Source organism: Pyrus communis, chromosome 16 (genome assembly GCF_041283825.1).
Source record: "Pyrus communis isolate YQ-2024b chromosome 16, ASM4128382v1, whole genome shotgun sequence".
NCBI classification, from domain to species: domain Eukaryota; kingdom Viridiplantae; phylum Streptophyta; class Magnoliopsida; order Rosales; family Rosaceae; genus Pyrus; species Pyrus communis.
The window spans coordinates 13,185,810-13,206,596 of NC_142580.1; the positions used below are offsets into that span (position 1 = coordinate 13,185,810).

General features: G+C 36.6%; 1 protein-coding gene and 1 pseudogene across 1 annotated transcript; both read right to left on the reverse strand.

Annotated features, from left to right (window-relative positions):
- Positions 1 to 111: 111 nt before the first annotated feature.
- On the reverse strand, positions 112 to 3,699 carry LOC137730962 (protein LIKE EARLY STARVATION, chloroplastic). The gene is made up of 4 exons (XM_068469983.2): positions 3,028 to 3,699; positions 1,918 to 2,570; positions 951 to 1,141; positions 112 to 763 (listed from the first exon to the last, which is right to left on the reverse strand). Exons 1-4 carry the CDS (start codon positions 3,545 to 3,547, stop codon positions 388 to 390), a joined length of 1,740 nt encoding a protein of 579 aa, XP_068326084.2. The 5' UTR covers positions 3,548 to 3,699; the 3' UTR covers positions 112 to 387.
- A 13,169-nt stretch (positions 3,700 to 16,868) lies between these two features.
- Positions 16,869 to 17,982, reverse strand: LOC137730964 (uncharacterized; annotated as a pseudogene).
- Between the last annotated feature and the right edge of the window lie 2,805 nt (positions 17,983 to 20,787).

Here is a 20,787-nt window from a genome sequence, read left to right on the forward strand (position 1 = left end):
TTCAAGTGACATGATAGGATAAAATTGACTTGTCCCGTTAATTTTGTTGAAAAAGTGAGAGAGTTTAATTCTTCTTGTTTAATTGCAAGGACTAGTAAATTACGCATGGTGTAAATCGGAACGATTGAAATTTTGTAGAACCAAGTGAAACTTAAACCGCATGACCAGAATCATACTCGGGCCTTTGTAAGCAATTCCTTCAAACAATACCCAGAATCACAACTCTCTTCTGAGATTAGATATGCAGTGGAAGTGGAACCAAACAATACCTTCAGAGTAAAGCTTACAAGTGATATCACACTATATTATAACTCCATTCATTATTTAGGTAAGGGGACCCTACGATTGTGTATATAGGCGGCCTTCGCAGTTAGCACAGATGCCAGTCTATGACATCTCGGATGGCTTTGGAACTTCCCGCAGCTTGACTGAGTTTTCGAAGCAGTGGTAGAACCCGAAGTGGGGGAATCTCTCATACCATGTGTCTTGCTGCTCATGTGTATCCCAGTGCTCGCCGCTGCTGCTCTTCCCATACTTGTGAACCCACCCACTACCATTGTGGCCCTCGCCCCATGTCCGGTTCCAGCGCTCTCCAAACTTACCTTCCCACCATGTTTCCCCCTGCTTCACGCCGTGACCATTTGGATCAAAATGTTCATCCCATTTGTCACCCCATTTTGCCCAGCCATCACCCTCACAGCGCTCAGCCCATTTGTCAGTGTATTTTTCGCTGCCACCATGTCCATCATACTTTTCGCCCCACCTGCAACAGATGCAAAGCATGTCAAGATAAGAGCACGTTGATTGACATATCTGCAGGAATATTACAATTTCTTGAAATCTACTGCCATGCGGAAACAATTTGACCGGACGGCACGAATAAATGAGACAATGTTACTGGGGACATGGCATCAAACAGTTAATCAATTTAATTTCAGGGAGTTTGGTACCTTTCATGCCAGATGTGAGCATGACCAGCCTCAAGGGGTGTGTTTGGGTCAATACTACACCACTTATGAGCCCATTTCTCTGCCTGGCCTGAGGCATCATAGTGTTCCTTCCATTTCTCATGCCACTCATCGCCTCTACCATTCTTTCCCCACTTGTCTGCAGTTTTCTCCATATGCACAAGTCCACAATTCTGCAATCAAATCAAAACTTTCTGTTCAGTTTGTTCTAAGATTTGTAACATTCATATTCTCATCAGACGAAACTAACATGCCCAAAAATGATAACACGACAAGAGATGACAGCTTTCCATGAAAATCATTAAAAATAGACTATGCCTACAGAGATGCAGACAGATAGAGGGCCAGGGTTCTAAAACACATTGAAGACGGTTCGCGTACATTCAATATGTGCGGCCAGTTGGTGCAGGGAATAGGCATCCTCCCACAATCATGAAAGCATGAGGGTTTTCGGTGTAAAACAACATTTTTTAACCAAAACATTTCATCGCCAAATCAAACCTAGCACAATTTATCTCATAAATTCATTTGGAAAATGAGTTAATAGACTCTAGGACCACTCTCTGAAAAATAATATCAACTCTGTTAGCAATAGCAAAATTGTTGTTGAGAAGTCAATGGTACGACAAATAAACTAATTGCTACATAAAACTTCTTATGGCAATCCTGTTGATGGAACACAGCATTTCTAAGGGGCATTTCCTCGCTTTTATGAACAGGAGCCTGCATTTACATAGATTAATATAATTTATAGCTCAAAAACTACACAAATTGAAACAAATTCTAAAAGTATGTCGAGGAAGCAATTTAGACTTGCAATCACAGCAGAAGCTAGGTAGGGTTGTTTCTGACTGGAAAGCAAAGCTAAAATCCATTAAGATTGTGATATTGAAAAAGAAGGGGAGAAACATTTAAATTTAGTTTGAAGTAGCAGTGTGTGTGGAATAACCTGCCACATAGATTCCGTCCAAAACTCACGCCAGACATTTCCAGTTGCATCACGACCCAATTTTTCTGAACCAAGCTCCTTGTGACCAAACTCATCCGCAGCCTCCCAGTACTTATCTTGCCATTCAGTAACTTGGTCAGCACTAACACCTCTGGTCATTGTCCATTTGCAAATCACCCCATCAGGCCTTTGCTCAATTCCAGATTCCTTCCACCACTTAGATCCATCTGTATTCACTCCATATGATGACACCTCATCCACCGCATCAAGAGCTTGAGCTGCCTCTGCTGCATGTGCTGAAAACTCATCACCAAGTTCATGTTCCTCTTTCGGGGAAAGTGCCCCAGAGACGTCCACTTTCTCAACCTCCATCAGTGACTGGAGAGGAGGAAGAGGAGGGTTTCGATTGGGTTCATGAAGCTTACTCTCTAAGGGAATTGAGAGATAATCCACAGATCGCTCTTTCTCCAACACAGGATTGCTGACATTTAGCTGTGCTGAAGTTTTCATTGCTGTTGGCAAGTCAATGACATCGTCTGAAACTTTATCACTACCCTGAGGGGGTTCCCAGGACCAAAAATCAGGACCTGGAGTCCAGGTTCCTGAAATTTCCGATTGAGGCACTGGCACAACTACACTCCTAATCTGTGCTCCTGTTGAAATTAAATTTTTTTGATAACGAAATGCTCAAATTACTGACATGCAAGTTATAAGAAACAAAAACAAAAAGTATTCAATTCAATTGATCACAAAATTCAGATGCTCATCCACTACCTTCTAAAAAAATACCGACATATGTTACAAATTCACAACTCTAACTTTTACAAAGCCATTTACAATTTGATATAATGCGATCTCCGTGAAACAATAATCCCATCAGCATCCAAAACATATGCAGGATATCAAACTCTAACTTTTTTGTTCTTGGAAATTCTGGACTTTAATTAACAAATAAAACAGTGATCAATATTTCTCGATAGCATCAAATGTACCTCAAAACTATACCTATCTTTATCTTCATTATCCCAAATCAAATTCCCATATTTAAACAAACAATCAGAAATTCAAATTGCCTAATTAAAAATAAAAAAACAATGTCCAAATCTTTACCTTCTTGACGAGCCCCAATTGTTCCGTCACCACCCCCGCCACTCCCACCACCGGAACCTCCGCGATCCCCCGCCTCAGTCCTCAACTCCTTATTCTTGTCCTCCAAAATGGCGCGAGCAGCCGCGATCGCGGCCGCAGCTCGATCAACAACCTGCATTCGCTGAACCCGGTCCCTTTCCTCCTTCGAAACCTCCAGAATCTTTTGGAACTCCTCGCTCTTCTTCTCCAATTCCTCAACAGGCTCCACACTCTGATCATCAACATCGATTTTTGCAGAGTTCTCAACGATCCTTTCGAACTCGGCGACCTTCTTGTCATTCTCGACGGCCTTCTTCCACATGCCGAGGTACGAGTCCCCACCATCGGAAACCCTAATCCGCAAACTTTCCCTGCCTGTAATTTTGGCTCTCCCAAACGGCGCCATTTTGAGGGATTCTAGCGGAAGAATGAGCGGGTGTTTGTGCTTGTGGAGGTAGAAATGGGCGGCCCGTGGAGCACAGGCGCCGAGCTGAGACGCCATTTCGTGCGGTGGCGGGAAAAGCGGTTGCCTGTTGGCGGAGAGAGTGGAGAGAGTGGAGCGAGCGAGCGAGGAGATTTGAGTTACTGGAGAAGAAGAGACAAGTGGCGGTGGATATTTCAAGTGTTTATTTTATTTTATTTTATTATTATTATTATTATTATTTTTTTCCTGCTTTTTCAAAAAAAGGGGAAAAGGTGCCGTGAGATTGGAGGAAGGTTTTGGGTGCGTTTAATTGATAGTACGTGGACACGTGGCGGGAACGGGAGAGAGATAAGGACGGTGAGTGACGGAAAAGGATGGTGGCGTTGGATTCAAAATCCGGAGAGTCTCGGACCGTCCACAACTTGGATCCTGAGGCAAATTGAGATAAGGAAAAAATTTGTAACTTAAATGATCTGTAAATAATAAAAATAAATACATTTATTCAAAATTAAGTAATAATTATATTTTTGAAGCAAATACGATATTCAATAAAGTAAACAGAATACGTACAAAATAAGAATAGTGTGTTAGTTCTTTGGTACCTTGACATTTATCCAATAAAATTAAGTAATAATTTAATTATTAGTATTTACGTTATTTAGTAACAAATTTTATAATGAGCTTAATTTTTCTAACATTATCGACAAATAGTATGCTCAATTATTAGTTGATTGTTATGTCCAATCAATAAAAATAGCATGATGACAGAATAGGCCTTAATGTTAAATTACAAGAAAAGTTGATGTCGGCAAAATAATGGGATTTCAAATGTTTTAATATTCTGATCAATTAGACATTGATCAAAGTAAGAAAAGTTGATGTCGACAAATAGTATGCTCAATTGTACACTGATCGTTATAATGCATCTTCTACTTTTAATAATCTGATCAAAATTCAAATGTTTTATTCACTTGTTTCACGATTCAATCCAATATTAAGTAATCAATTCAAAAAAAAAAAAAAAAAAAAAAAGGGATCAATTCAACTATATTGTATGTTGTTTCATTTGTTGTTTTAAGATTACAAAAAGAGTGGTAATTCAACAAGGCATATATTCTTCACATCAAATTTATCGATAGAGCATATATAAGGGTTACGCCAATTTGCAGCAAACTCCTCTACCCGTAAGTTAATTACAGTCTAAATTTGCAAGGGCTCCAACTCCTTGATACCGCAATCTAATCTACCAAGGCTCACATACGTATTCTGATTGAACATATGAAATTTTGGAGCAACACACAATTATTTGTATTGTGTAAAAGTTGAGCAACATCAAACGATCTTCATTACCTCTTGTTGAGTAATTCCCAAGATATCTATTCCATTCTTCCAATTACTCATGCAAAATCAAGTAAGCAACTTTCCGCTACCAGAATTTGAACCAAAAACTCAAATTTCAATTTTTACATTGGCTCATAGATAAATTTGTCGACTATTAAGAAAAATAAAACATACATACCATTATATGGTCTCAACTCTCAACCAGTGTTAATCTCACTTGAAGACAACAAGTGGCTCAATTACATATTGGTTAAGGAGTGTATTCTCACTCACCACTCTCAAGTGATGGTAATGCTCACAACCCTATTTATTTCCATTGGATGAGCATATATAAGTCCAGAAAGGATGATATTGGCGTCCAAGTACTCCACATTCGCTAAACATTTGAATTCAGTTTTAGACCTAACTTCTTTCACAAAACACATTTCTATAGTAGTTTTTAATGGCCAGGTCGATTTGAGTGGTTCGACATATACCAAGATATTCAACAAGGAAATAAGTGTAGTGAGTGTTGCTGGGAAATATTTCCTATCGGGCCATGCAAGTTAAGCTGGGAGCATGACAAGAAATGGTGCCAATGACGATTTCCATAAGTGGAATGATCAAGCAAACTGATTATTTTATTACTTTTATGTTCACAAGTAATGAATTGTCTTGATAGTTACGATCTTTCCACTCAATTCACCGCTTCTTGGATTCTAACCTTCTCCCTATTCATAATTTAGAATATCCCTCGTAATAAATTAAAAAAAAAAAAGGTATCTTCAATAAATTAATTTAAGGGGTTTTCGAAATTCGATAGTTGTTTCCAAATCCAAATGAAGATATTATCTTTGATGTGTTAACAAAGTTATAAACAAAGGTTCTCGTAATAATAAAAACTTAAAAGTAGCTCGGAAAAAGGATTTTGGGTTTGATGATGAGGAAGAAGAAACTTAACAAAGTTTTAGGCAACTTATCACAACTGGTGCTCTTGTTGTTTTAGTTGATTTTAATTGTTTTTCTTCAAATTTATCGAGATCCTATTGGTGGTCACAATTATCCATGTGAGTGTTGGAACTCTTTGTCAGTATGAAAATATTTTTGGAAGCTTTGAGTAGGCATTAGGCTCTTTTAAATGAGTTATTTGTTATCGTCACGCGTGCCACTATTAGCCAAAATCATCATAAAGGTTAAACAATTTTATTCTTAGATTGTGAACTTGCCCCACAAATAAATTGAGCTTCTAATCAGAAGATTGTGTATAGATGTGTTAAATTTTTGTTAAGTTCTTTTCCATGCCTTGTTAAGGCAAGGACTTTAATTATTTTCTTTGTGTATGCCAAGTGATAATCATAAACTGATCGAGTCTTGGTTCAACTCAGTATGCAATTTTTGTCACATCCCGGCCCGGGATGGATCACTTCCCGTGTGCGCTCCACCACCGTAGCACGATATTGTCCGCTTTGGGCTTACCATTCCCTCACGGTTTTGTTTTTGGGAACTCACGAGCAACTTCTCAGTGGGTCACCCATCATGGGATTGCTCTAGCCTCCTTCTCGCTTAACTTCGGAGTTCCTACGGAACCCGAAGCCAGTGAGCTCCCAAAATGCCTCGTGCTAGGTAGGGATGAGAATATACATTTAAGGATCACTCCCCTGGGCAATGTGGGATGTCACAATCTACCCCCCTTAGGCGCTCGGCGTCCTCGTCGGCACATCACGGCCAGAGTTAGGCTCTAATACCAATCTGTCACATCCCGGCCCGGGGCAGATCACTTCCCGGGCCCGCTCCACCACCGTAGCACGATATTGTCCGCTTTGGGCTTACCATTCCCTCACGGTTTTGTTTTTGGGAACTCACGAGCAACTTCCCAGTGGGTCACCCATGATGGGATTGCTCTAGCCTCCTTCTCGCTTAACTTCGGAGTTCCTATGGAACCCGAAGCCAGTGAGCTCCCGAAAGGCCTCATGCTAGGTAAGGATGGGAATATACATTTAAGGATCACTCCCCTGGGCGATGTGGGATGTCACAATTCTCATATAAATGTAAGAGCAAGATTTATGACAAGTTATACGAAAATGAAAATGCATGAAGAAAAGGGAGTTACATACTTATCAAATATTCAATGACGAAGTAATAACTTGAAAGGAAATGCAAAATGCAAGCGATTAAGAAAAGATTAAACCTACTCGGGCAAGTTCCTACTACTACTCGGGCAAGTTTTTTCTAGTAACTAAAGTGCTTTGAAATGAAGTTTTTATATAGGAAATCGATAATACATGCAATGTACAAGAGATTGTAAAAAAAGAAGGCTGCATAGCTTTAAAGTCTTTTTCATGTGAAGAGTTTGGTGTCTTTGTCTTCTGCCTTTCTGCTGTTTTTTTATAAAATAGACTTTCCTTCTAGTTTAAGCCTTTCCTTCTTTGATTAATCTGATTTTAACCCAGTTGCTTATGTGACTCTTGTTGGAGAATAAGAATTTACATTGAAACTTAGCTTTTATCCACCATGAACTGCCAAAAAAATGCTATCGGAAAGCACTTTTGTTCTATAAAATCGACAAAGTCAACTTTGAAGAGGGTCCTGTTACCCATAAATACCCATTAGTACCTTCAACTGAGAAATACCCATTACTGTGAAAGAGGGTATTGTCACCCATAAATGTCATGTGTAAAGTACTTGGAAATCTTCGAGCATGCACATCGTTCATTTTGTGTAAAAATAAATACTCAATAGTTCCTTGAATTAAGAAATAAATGGATTGGACCTTGGTCAGACCCAATGCTCAAGTTCTTTCCAATAACCATTATCAAAGCACTCAATCTAGCCGCTGCAGAACGTAACTGCACTGGTGCAGGGCTTGCACCACAAATCTTTTTCACTCGTAGAGAGATTTTTCATTGTGTTCATATCCAGAGTAAAGGACGGTATGTCTTATGTTATTATGCAAGTGGAGAAAAGTTTTTTTTTTCAAACATCTCTCCACTTGCATAATAATATATGACATATGTGCACGTGTTCCAAGCACATTGAAAAAACATTTTCGATTCCAAGTAAACATTACGCTACCATCTGTGCTCAAAATTATGTCTATAAACATATTACTTTCCAAAACAATAATAAAACTTTGTTAGAAGTCGAATAATGCCACCGTCTACTGAACCATCTTTTTGCCCACGTACCACATCATGACTAACATAATAACCTGCAAAAGTCGCCGTTGCGATATTACCACTGCAAGGCTAACAAGTTTTCCAATTGATGAGGGCAAAACATTGATGGCAGTGTCGGATAGATCCAAGTTTGTTAAGCATTCCATAATAGTCCCAATCCGGGGAAATACTGGAACATTCTACAACCCCCAAGATTTATATATTTTGCAGATTTCAAATTGATGACTTTTGGAAACCTACAAAGGTTACGGCATCCTTTAATACTCAAGGCAGCAAGATTACTAAGGTTTCCAACAGATTCATGAACCTCAACTAAACTTGTATAGTAGTTTAGATTCAAATCCTCTAAATTTGGGAATCCAGAGGCGTCGGGGAATTTTTCTAGCATTTCACAAAATTCCATATTGATATATTTCAGATTTTTCAACCCCTGTAATGAAAAAAAAAAAAATTGTAAATATTTGGAAACTAAAGGATCACATGATAAAGTCTTTATCATAAAGATCAAAGAAAACCACAACCTAGTTCCGAAGTATGTGTGTGTGTGTGTGTAATGTCTTGACATAAAAAAGGATGAAAACATATTTAAAACAATACCTTGAATCTATCCCCCAGTTCTGACATGCGGTTGTGAGGCATATTGAGTTCAACAAGCTTCTTTGGATGAAGATTTAGTGGCAAAGATTGGAATGGGAATTTCGGCCAATCAATAAACCTTAACTCACTTGGTAGGTCGCCAATGTCTCCAGAAAAGTGTGCATTGCTGTTTATAAACATTTTAAAAGTTCTCATCTCTGAGAAGGTTGAAGTAGTTGCACTCAATGATGTCCCATCAAGATCGGGAAACTTTACAATGATGCTCTTAATTTTTCTAGTTCCCTAATAAAAAAAAACAGTAGTAGAACAAAGAAAATTCTATATCAAATAAAAAAACAAGTTTTCCATAATCTTAATAACAAAGAAAATTTTGTGTAAGTTGCTGCTTCTAGAAATATATATGTATAGAAATGTAGATACTTACTGTGTCTGCCATTAGAGCTTGATATATGTCCTCGTGAAACAACAATCTGCTACGTTCTTCGGGTTCATCTGGCAACTCTTGGCGAACTACTTCTTTACTCATTTCTTCTATTAAGTCATGCATCCATATATGATTTTCTTCATTAATTTTTAAGAGTGCCTTTTCTTTGAGTATTCTGATACCATTCTTGGGGTTCAGGCAACAACCTTCTAGTATTTGTATCACATGGTCCTTATTTTCACCTTTAGAGAAGCACGCGATGTCAAGAAAAACTTCTTTCACTGGATTTTCCAATGAATTATAACTTATCTTCAGAGTTTCTTGAATGCTTGCATTTGGAACTTTTTTGTAACCATCTAATGCATCTTGCCATTCCTCTGTACTTCCACAACAGAAAACTGAACCTAAAATTGATAGAAGAATGTTAGGTAATTTGACTAGCCCACCATGCTGGATTGATTCTTCTCTAACATTTTCCAGAAAACAACTACCTTCAAACCTATTGGCCACCAAATTATAAACAGCTCTAACTATGGTTGTCTTACCTATTCCACCGATGCCCCATATGCCTACCATACAAACATCATTTTTCTCAGCCCTTAAAAGATTGTCCACATCATGCACACGAGACTTGATTCCAACTGGGTACTTTGCCACATTAAGATCGGTAAGATTTAATAAATGTACTGAAATCTCTTCAATGATTTTATCAATGAATTTAGATTCGTATCTGTAATTTAAAAGAAGACAAAACATTTAGTTCACAGAACTTTTGTATATACTTGTTTACAAATTGCAAAGAGTATAAAAAAGTATCAGGATTAAAAAAAAAATTTAGTTCAAGGAATTTTTGTATGTGCTTATTTAAAAATGTAAAGAGTACGAAGAAACAAAAAAAATACAAAAATACAAAAAAAAAAAAAAATCTAAAAAGAAAAAGGCTAATAGTGAACTTCCAAAACATCATAATATATTCTCTAATAGCGAACTTTCAAAAGGATACAAAACAAACCAAACAAACCATCGTAATATACATCCTCTAATTCTTTCAAACAAATTAGATAAAATACTGTACCACCAAATAGTTGCTAGTGAACTTCCAAATTATAATAATTAAACAAAATCTAAATAAAATAAAATGTCAATTTCATGTCAATCACTTGAGGCTTGGCTTTAATTACAACCGCACCACCTAATTTCAAGAGTGTGATCTCCACGTTTCAGAAAAAGGGTTAAATTCGTATGAAAATATGCTATTGCAATAGAGGTAATTAGTTGAAGAAGCAAAGCTAAAGTTTTCCCTAATAATAAATGGCTCATAATAAAGTTTAAAAGCCACAAGAAATATACCCGCCCACGAAGTGACACCCATGTATATTTGTTGTCTTTGTAAGAGCTGCTTTCTATCTCAGTGATAATTATGAGATTTTTACTATGGAGAAATGCAGAGAAAGCAAGAGAGAATTCGAAGAGAAGAAGTAGTGAGAGAAACTGTGACTTTTCATATATCTAAACTATTACATCATTTGCCTTTTATAAATACAACCACACATAACTAACTTCTAGAGTCACCAATACACTTGAGACACATGGCAATACCTAACAACTCTATCAACTAACAATACATCATTTATTCTAACATTCCCCCTCAATCTTATTCTGGACATTCCCAAGCTTAAGATTGGAACAATGAGAACTAAACAATAGAAAGCATAAACCCTTGGTAAGGATATCAACAAACTGTTCTGATGATAACAAACTGCAACAAAATTGTTCCTTGCTGAACCCTTTCACGCACAAAATGACAGTCTATTTCAATGTATTTAGCTTGAGAATGCAAAATGGGATTAGTTGCTAGAACCATGCCAGATATATTGTCACAATGAAGCAATGGTGTAACTAAAGAAGAAAAAGACAGATCCTTGAGTAATTGTTGAAGTCATACCACCTCAACAGTTGTAGTTGCCATTGCTCTATACTCTGCCTCAGTAGAAGAATGACTAACAATATGTTGTTTCTTCGAACTCCAAGAAATGAGCTTGTTACCTAAAAACACAACGAAACCAATTGTTAACCTTCTGTCATTGAGATCCTCAACCCATTCAGCATCTGTGTAAGCTCTAATATCCAAATTGCCAGGTTTAAAACACAATACAAGATGCATAGTCCCTTTGAGATACCTCAACATTTTCTTGACAACAACAAAATGACTTTTAAGGGGAGAATGCATGACTTGACGGACTTGATTAACTGAATAGGCTATATCAAGTCTAGTAAAAGTCAAATACTGTAATGCACCAACTACACTTCTGTAAATACCTGGATCAGGAACTGAAGGACTACCATAAGTTAAGTGTTTTTTTATTAGGATGACAATGAGTTGTACAAGGCTTACTGTCTAGCATATTTGTCTTGTGTAGCAAGTCCTTGATATATTTGGACTAATGAATAAGTAATCCCTGAGATTGATACTCAATTTGCAGACCAAGGAAATAGTGTAGAATTCCTAAATCCTTTATACCAAACTCCCTGGTTAACTGGTTTATTATAGATTGGACATGGGAATCATCATCTCCACTAAGAACAATGTCATCAACATACAACAACAATACAACAATTGAATGACCATTATTTTTTATGTCACATCACAGCCCGAGCACCTACCATATCCCGGGCTCGACTCTACCGTAGCACGATATTGTTTGCTTTGGGCCCTGACCACGTCTTCACGGTTTTGTTTCTCGGAACTCACACGAGAACTTCCCAATGGGTCACCTATCATGGGATTGCTCTTGCACAAACTCTACTTCAAAGTTCCGATGAACTCCGAAGCCAGTGAGCTTCCAAAAGGCCTCGTACTAGGTAGAGATGGGAATATACATATAAGGCTTACATGATCCACTCCCTTGGGTGATGTGGGATGTAATAATCCACCCCCCTTAGGGGCCCGACGTCCTCGTCGACATACTCGCACCGTACGACAGAGTGGCTCCCAAAAGGCCTGGTGCTAGGTAGAGATGAGAATATACATATAAGGCTTACAAGATCCACTACCTTGGGCGATATGGGATGTAACATTTGACATATAAAGATGGATCAGCATATGATGCTTTGAAACCCAAACTAAGAAGGAATCTGGATAACCTTTCATTCCACACTCAGGGAGCCTGTTTAAGTCCATACAAAGACTTTTCTAGTTTGTGCACAAACTCTGGATGATCCTTGTCAATAAACCCTTGTGGTTGAGACATATATACTTCTTCATCTAGAAATCCATGCAAAAAAACATTTTTGACATTTAATTGTTTAAGTTTCTACCCCTTTGTAGTAGCCAATGATAACATCAATCTAACTATAGTATGTTTAACTATAGGACTAAAAGTCTCATAATAATCAAGACCAATTTCCTGAGAGAACCCCTTGGCCACTAAACGAGCCTTATACCTTGCAATAGAGCCATCAAGATGTCTTTTCACCTTATAAATCCACTTACAACCCACTAAGTTCTTGTGAGGTGGAAGATGAACTAAGGTCTATGTTTTCTGTTTAATAAGAGCCTTTATCTCCTCATTCATTGCCTGTTTCCACTGAGAACACTTTGAAGCAGCATTGAAAGACTAAGGCTCTTTATCCAGAGAGGAACCAATTAGAAAGGTAGCTGAAAATGCCTTCTTTTTAGAGATCCCAAACTTGGACCTTGTTTGCATTGGATGCTTGTTAATATTGATCAGAGGAACTTGTTGCAGATCTGGAACTTGAGAGGTAGTCACATCAGGATGGTTTCAGATGACACCAATGAAGATGTAAAATCTGAGGTAATTGAACCTTCAATAGAGACAAGATCACCAAGTGTCTAAGAGTAGGACTGAGTAACAGGGATTTGAGAAGAGGATGATAGATGTGGGAATGGTATTGGTATGATTGGAGGATGATGAAAAGTATTAGAGTGACTAATCGAGATTGAGAGTGGTTTAGTGGATAGATCGGACTTGAGACAAGAAATGGACAACCCATTTGCACTAGGAAAAACAATTTCATCAAACAAGACATGCCTAGACACAGTAAGCTTGTTATCCCTTATAACATAGCATATATAGCCCTTATATTGAGTAGCATACCCCAAGAAGATGCATTGTGTTGTTTTAGGTTCTAGTTTATGATGTCTATAAGGTTTCAAGGAAGGGTAACAAGCACAACCAAAAATCCTTAAATGCTCAAGTCGAGGTGGAGATTTAAACAACATCTCAAATGGAGACTGCATCTTTAACATAGAAGTAGGCATTCTATTAATAAGGTAGGTAGTTGTAGCATAGGCATGTAACCAAAAATTAGGTGAAAGGAAAGCTTTTGAAGCAATGTAATAGCAATTTCAACAAGATGCCTATTCTTTCTCTTAGCTAGACCATTCTGCTCAGTAATGTATGGACAAGACTTTTGGTGTACAATGCCTTTGGATTTGAGAAAATTTTGAAATAGAATACTAGTATACTCCCCGCCACCATCACTCTGTAGTACTTTAATATATGCAGAAAAATAGGTGTGAATATAAGCTTGAAATTGTACAAATATCTAAAGAACAACAGCTTTATTAGTCATGGGAAATATCCATGTATATCGTGTACATTCATCGATAAACAACACATAATAGCTATACCCTTCTAAAGACTTAGTAGGAGAAGGACTCCATACATCAGTGTGGATGACTTCAAAAGGAACAAAAGACTTTGAAGCCACTATGGGAAAAGGTAACTTGGTAAACTTGCCTTGTAAGCAATCAATACAAGTGTGAGGAGTAGAATCACAGGGAAAATGAATATCTGACTTACTAAGAGCTACTTGAGTTACAGAGTTGGTTGGATGACCCAATCTGCAATGCCAAAGAGATGCATTGATTTTCTGTCCAAGAAATGCTGCAAGAGTTAGCTTTGGTTGTTTGAGAATGGGAAGTGGATAGACAACTTGGTTACTTAGTCCTTGATAGAGTACCTTGTTGGTGACCTTGTCCTGTATACACACAAAAAACTCATCAACAATACACCTACAATTGTTGTCTTTGCACAACTGATACATAGACAATAAGTGTTGGGATGAGTATGGAACATGTAACACATATTTTAACTCAAGTTTATGAGATGAAGTAGATAAACTAGCTTGACCAATGTGTGAAATTTGTAAACCTTCACCACTAGCACTAGTAACAGTCTCTGATGAAGAATAATGAGTAGCAGCTTGCAAATTGGACAGATTAGAGGTCATATGATTGGTTTCTCCAGAATCCAGTAACCAATACTCTCGTTGTGGTGCTGTTGAGGAGAAATTGGTTCTTGTAGTAAAGGCACCAATTGAACCATGTTGAGGAGAGAACATCCCATTTGAATACTGAGAGTAAGACATCATATTAGGGTTCTGCACTTGAGATTGAAATGGATTTGGAGATTGAAACTAACTGTGGAGTAGTAAGGTAAAATGGATGTTGCTGAGTCACAATACGAGATTGAGAGAAGTTCTAAGATTGAGGCACAGAAATAGGTGCAGAATTGAGTCTGTCGAAATAGGTTGCAGCAATATGTCATTTCTGTGACATATTTAACAGCCATTCTGAAAACAGTTTAAAGCTACATGTCCCTTTTTATCACATATTTGACAGATGAGTAAAGGTTGCAATGATTGGCCTGAAACTATCTGAGAGCCAGGATTCTAAAACTGAGACTGAGGTTGGAAGCTAGGTTGTGTAGAACCTTGATATCCAGAAGGTTGATGAAAAAAATTTCCCAAACGGAATAATCCTAAGCTACATATTACATACTAGAATATATATATATATATATATATATATATATATATATATATATATATTAGGTCAATGAAAATTAGGTCACCTCAATGAAAATTAGGTCCTTGAACTATCACCTCAATGAAAATTAGGTCACCGAATTATTTTTTTGGGTAATAAAGTCCCAAAATTCGTTAAAATTGCTAATTTCATACATACTATTATATTCAAAGCTATTTTATCAAATTTTTCAACAACTTAAATCACCTGACACACTTTAGAGTGTAATACCATCATTTTCTCGCCTATAAGCCCTTAGCATTTCCTATAGGTTGTGAATCTAACATCTAATTTACCCTCCAAAGTTAACTCCATACACTATTTCTTTATGAAAAATTACTAATCTAACTTGCAATGTGTATCACATACAAGTAACGTGACTTAAATTGACGGAAAATTGAATATAGCAGTTTCGAGTCTAATATTAGGGATGTAATTGGCAAATTTTTATAATTCAAGGACTAATTTTTCAGCAAAAAAAAAAAAAAACAAAGAAAAAGTTTAGGGACCTAATTTTCATTCAGGTGATAATTTAGGAACTAAATTGACAATTCACCCACACACACACTAACTAATTGCGAAGATACTCCATGCTAGAAACTCTCCTATAAATTCATCACATGGCGTACAATCATATTGATAGAGATCATATAAAATAAATATGATGAAACACACTAGTCTTACAAAGAAGAGGCTCACCGCCACCACCAGTTACAGGGCGTCTTAAAAAATCCTAACTTGAGCATATAAAGGCTTCATGCCGAATGTCTTTACTCCAAATGGCAGACATTCACATATAAGTGATTAAAAGTAACAGGATGTACCTTTACATAAAATGACTTAGACTTTGTACTCTTCAAGATCCATCCACTTTGTAGATTACTACTCATCATAGGGCATCCACCAGTTTGGCTACAACCAAAACACCAAATGCCATAAATTTTCTGTAAGAACTATATAATCTAAACAACATTTATGCAAATATATTTTCATATATCAAGTCTATTGGTTATATAGATTTAGCCATAACATAATCATTTACTGAACAATATTTCATTTAGAGAATGGAGCTCAAAGATTGAACTACGAACTGATTGTGTGAACATATCCTATCTTGATATGTCAAAATAATTTCCTAGTTTGTGTTTAGGTCTAAATGAAATACAATTGATTCCAACCATTTTTCAGGGAAAAGAAAAAAAGAACAGAAACAAGTTTATGGGCTCTAGTTAAGGAAAAACTTTGCTTAAACATACACAATTGATCCCAACCTTCACATTTGCTATAAGTTCAGATGAACTAAAAGGGTGCGTTTGTTGCACCGGATTGTCTCGGACTGGACTAGCTGCAGAGACTAAGCTGGATTGGCTTAGACTAGACTAAGTTGGACTAATTTAGTGAAGCGTTTGGTGCAGTTTCGGACTAAGAAACAGGATAATGAAAACAGTACTGTTCACCAGATTTGTGTTTGCTTAGACTAGGACTACATTATTGTTCTATTTTAATAGCTCCAATACATGTGCCCAATGCCCTAAAAATTGGAGGATTTGGAATTGGAATTAGGGTTGGCATAGGTGTAGCAGCATTGAAATTGAAATGGGAGTAGCAATCTTACAAATTACTACAAATATTTAGGCACATTGCCCTGAGTTTAATCTCCTGAATTGTTATTGTAATCAATCCACAACTTTCCCTTAAGTTGATTTAATTTGTTTTCTTATCACACATTAAACGTCATTAGCCATCAAATACTTATATCAACATAACTTGATCCAAGGATTTCTTAGTCCGACAAATGCAAGTACATAAGAAGATACTTGTGACAAGTCAATCTTTGCCATTGATTGACTCTTAAAACATCATTCACTAAACTTTCATCTAGGATATTTTACAAAATGCCAGTTAACTATAGTATAGCATTCCAAAGTAGATCTCCATAATTTACAAAATCCTAGTTAACATTAGCCAAAATACCTCATAGTGCAAAGCTAAGTTAGAAGCCATAACCTAAGATTGTACGATTAATAAAATACATCCATGTCAAAGGGCACCACATAATATACTCATCCGCTTGCTTTGTCGCTTAAAAGCCTTTGGACGAACACTTTCTTGAGTTCCGAATTGATTGCCCTAAACACTCCCACATTTTGTGGTTTTTCCAAAATAAGAGTCAATGCATCAATTTGATCCATAGGAGAAAGACCCATTGCTTCAAGTTCGTTAGCTATGTCAGTATGATTTGCAGTACCTTGAACTAAAGCTTCAGTTACCATTTGCATCCTCTTCCCACTTTCAACATAAAATTCTTTCAGTCCACTAATAATTGCCTCAGTTCCATCACTTGAACTTCCCATAGCTCTTTTCCTCTTTCTCTAGCTATTTTCAGATAGGGTGCTTTGTTGGCTTTGTTGATTCATTGAAGATGCAACATTTTCACCTCCAATACCACTTGCACCAACCTGATCATGACTTTATTCCTTCATCATTTCAGCAGGGGTTTCGGCTACATTACCTGTATCCCGATCTTTTCCAAACATATATGCAAATCTATCGTACAGTGAAAAGGTTTGCTTTTCCATCCATCGGCTTGTTTATTTTTCTAAGATTATATCAACATAACAAAACTAAAATTTAGCATGCATAACAAATGTAGCAGCAAGAATATAACTAATTTATTAATAAAATAGGATATGAACTTGCACATAAGTTTGCCATGCGTCATCACTGTCAACTTCAACGCACTTTTTGACATCATTCCATGCAAATCCACTTGTGTTTATCATGTCAAGGACCAAACTATATGTTTTTTTTCCATTTCTTCAACTTTGACTCAATATGTGGAGTTGCCTTTATATTTGAATTAGGACATAAAACATTGACAGCTTTAGCTATTTCAATCAAAGTACCTTGTTTGAAAGCACATGTGTCACACCGTTGCTTCCAAGCAACAAAATCCTCAAGAACGGATAGTAATACTTCTTCCTCAAATGCTTCCTATTTATGCCTTCTTCCTTTTGGCTCTTGAGCAACATTCAAATTATTGTGGTTATCCATACCTGAACAAAAAATATTTGAATGTACTAAAATACAATACAAAGAATAAATTTGCATAATATCCAATTAATTTGCATACCATCCAATCAATAAATCAAATGACATTCATTGATGAGCAATGTAATCATTTTGCTAATATCCAACATATGCGTGATAAAAAAGAAAACTAAAATAAAATGTTATCATTAACACATATAGCTAGTTCGGTTGCTGGTTCCTAATTGTTCTCCACTCATTATACATTTCCTGAGCCATGGCATTCCTCATTGCAGTCCACTGGTCAGATGTTTCAACACTACCAACATATTCACCCTCTTCTGTATTTTGTCCATCTTCTATTATTGACACATTCTCCATTGGATCTACAGACATCTCTTGCCTAATAAGATTGTGTAGTAGGCAACAAGCCGTAATTATTTGACCTTGTGTCCTTATCGGATAGAAAGATGGACTCCTTGGTATCCCCCACCTTCCTTTTAGCAAGCCAAAACAACATTCAATTACATTCCTTGCATTAGAATGCTTCATGTTAAAATATTCTTCCTTATTAAAAGGTGTTTGTCCCTCCCATTCAGATGAATGACAAGGTATTCCCCTATAGGGTGCAAGGAATCCTTCACCATTTGTATAACCACCATCTACAAGGTAATAATAACCTAATAAAAAAAAGACCTTATATTAGTATTTCGTAGTTCACAAACAAAATTAGACTTAACTTACAAAGTTGAGACTAACTAATAGTCTTACCCGCTGGTACCTTAAAACCATTAGGCTTAGTAATTGCATCATGTAGCACTCTAGAGTCTGATGCGGAACCCTCCTACCTCGGAAACACATATAGGAACTGCATATCTCCTGAACACACACCTAATACATTAGTTGCGACTCGACCCTTTCTAGTTCGGTATCTTGGTTTGTCAATTTCAGGTACATGCACATCAATGTGTGTTCCATCTAATGCTCCGAAGCAATTCTAAACAAAAAAAAATAAGCTTTTGTTAATTTATACAAAGGGAATGAAGAGTTGAGTTAAAGCTTAGGGAAAATGAAAATAATTATCAACATACCTTAAAACATCACCACCTAGGATCTGTAGAATCAATAGGCACATGCTGAGGGACTTTTAGTAGGATACCTTGTAATCGCAAAATTCCTTGCAATACGCTATTGAAATACCTACTTATAGTCTCTCCCGACCTATAAAATCTACCACCAACACTACGATTCTTAGTATGATGTGCTAGTATTTGTAAAGTCATACACACCTGCTCCTCTACAGAGACCAAACCATCCGTTTTTACCCTCCCATCTTGACGAAGTAAGTCATATAATATGCCAAAAGTCCTATCCATTCTCAATTCGTTGACACATTCAACATCAGTATTCCCTAGGGTTTAGTCAAAGTGTGTCGTTCAACATGTCTCTGTTTGGCCCTTAGCATCAGCAACACAAGAATCGTACAAATGCAAATTGTCTCTAAATGAGACATCTCTAACAATAAGATCAATAAAAGCTTCCTTTGATCCATATCTATCCAAACAAAAGAAAAAAAGAAAAAAAATTAAGGACATTATATATGTAATATTTATTGTTATTAACGGTATACAAACAATTCTGAAACAACTAACTACATCAACAGCCCAAAAATAACCAGCCAAGTCACAATTAATGTTGGATCAACAAATATACGGCTGATGTTGAAATCTCGTATGTAGCATGTGTGTTACATATGGCTGATGGGAAAAAGACAGTCTCCCACATGTAGCATGTGTGTTAAGATTAGTCAATTAAGAAATCATGCCCACAGAGCTTAATCCAAGAAATTACTATGTTCAAGAATGGGGATTAAACAATGATGCAAGCTTAATCCAAGAAATCATGCCCAGAGAGCTTAATCCAAGAAGTTACATATGGCTGATTTGCAAGTTGAAATTATCCAAACTATAATTTGCATACATCCAAAATATATGAAATGTGAGCTTGCATATTTGCAAGTTGAAATTATCCAAACTAATACCCCCAAAACTAGGACAAATGCCTTGCTCCTCATGGACACAAGTCTTGATGGAGTCAAAAACGCCTCAATTTTGCATAGCAATGTAACTTAGTGTTCAATAGAGCTCCACAAGGCAATTCAAAGCCAAAACATACAACAAAAAAAAAAAAAAAATATCACAAAACCCAATTTTCAATCACTTCAAATTAGATCTACAGAGAGAGAGAGAGAGAGAGAGAGAGAGAGATATATATATATATATATATATATATATATATATATATATATATAGAGGTACATAGAATGTGAAAGATGAACAATTGGATCGTTGAAATCACGTTCCGAAATTTAAGGTTTGCTCAAATATTGCTCGTTGTTTGTTAAGTTTCTAAAATGTATAGAACATAGAGCTACATAGAATGTGTTGCATTCCAAAAGGATATGAAGTTATATACCTGGACACTCACAAGGATACAAGGTCATCTGATTCAACAGGGGAAAAAAAAATAACGACCTTTTATTCCATTAAGCAACCAAACCAAATGCAAGTATAAAAACATGTGGAAACTACAACTTACTAGAGTAAATGTCCATATTGTAACATAATTTCTATATTACATGGATGAACATATGAAAATATTCAGAATAGTATGTTCATAGATAGCTAGAGCACCCGCATCAAAATTTGATTCTCAGTAAATATGTTGAACTCCTTGAACATTGAATTCTCTGAGAAAGGATCAAACATATATCATGATAGAAGAAATTCTCCACAGATTGATGCGAGCCTTTAATCATATCAATAAAAAGTCTACAATATCTTTCAGCAAAAATATTATTTAATCGAAGCCGTTTAGTGCACATAAGACCAAACTTTAATTATATAGGCTCAGGTTTAAGAACTGAAGAAAAACCTAT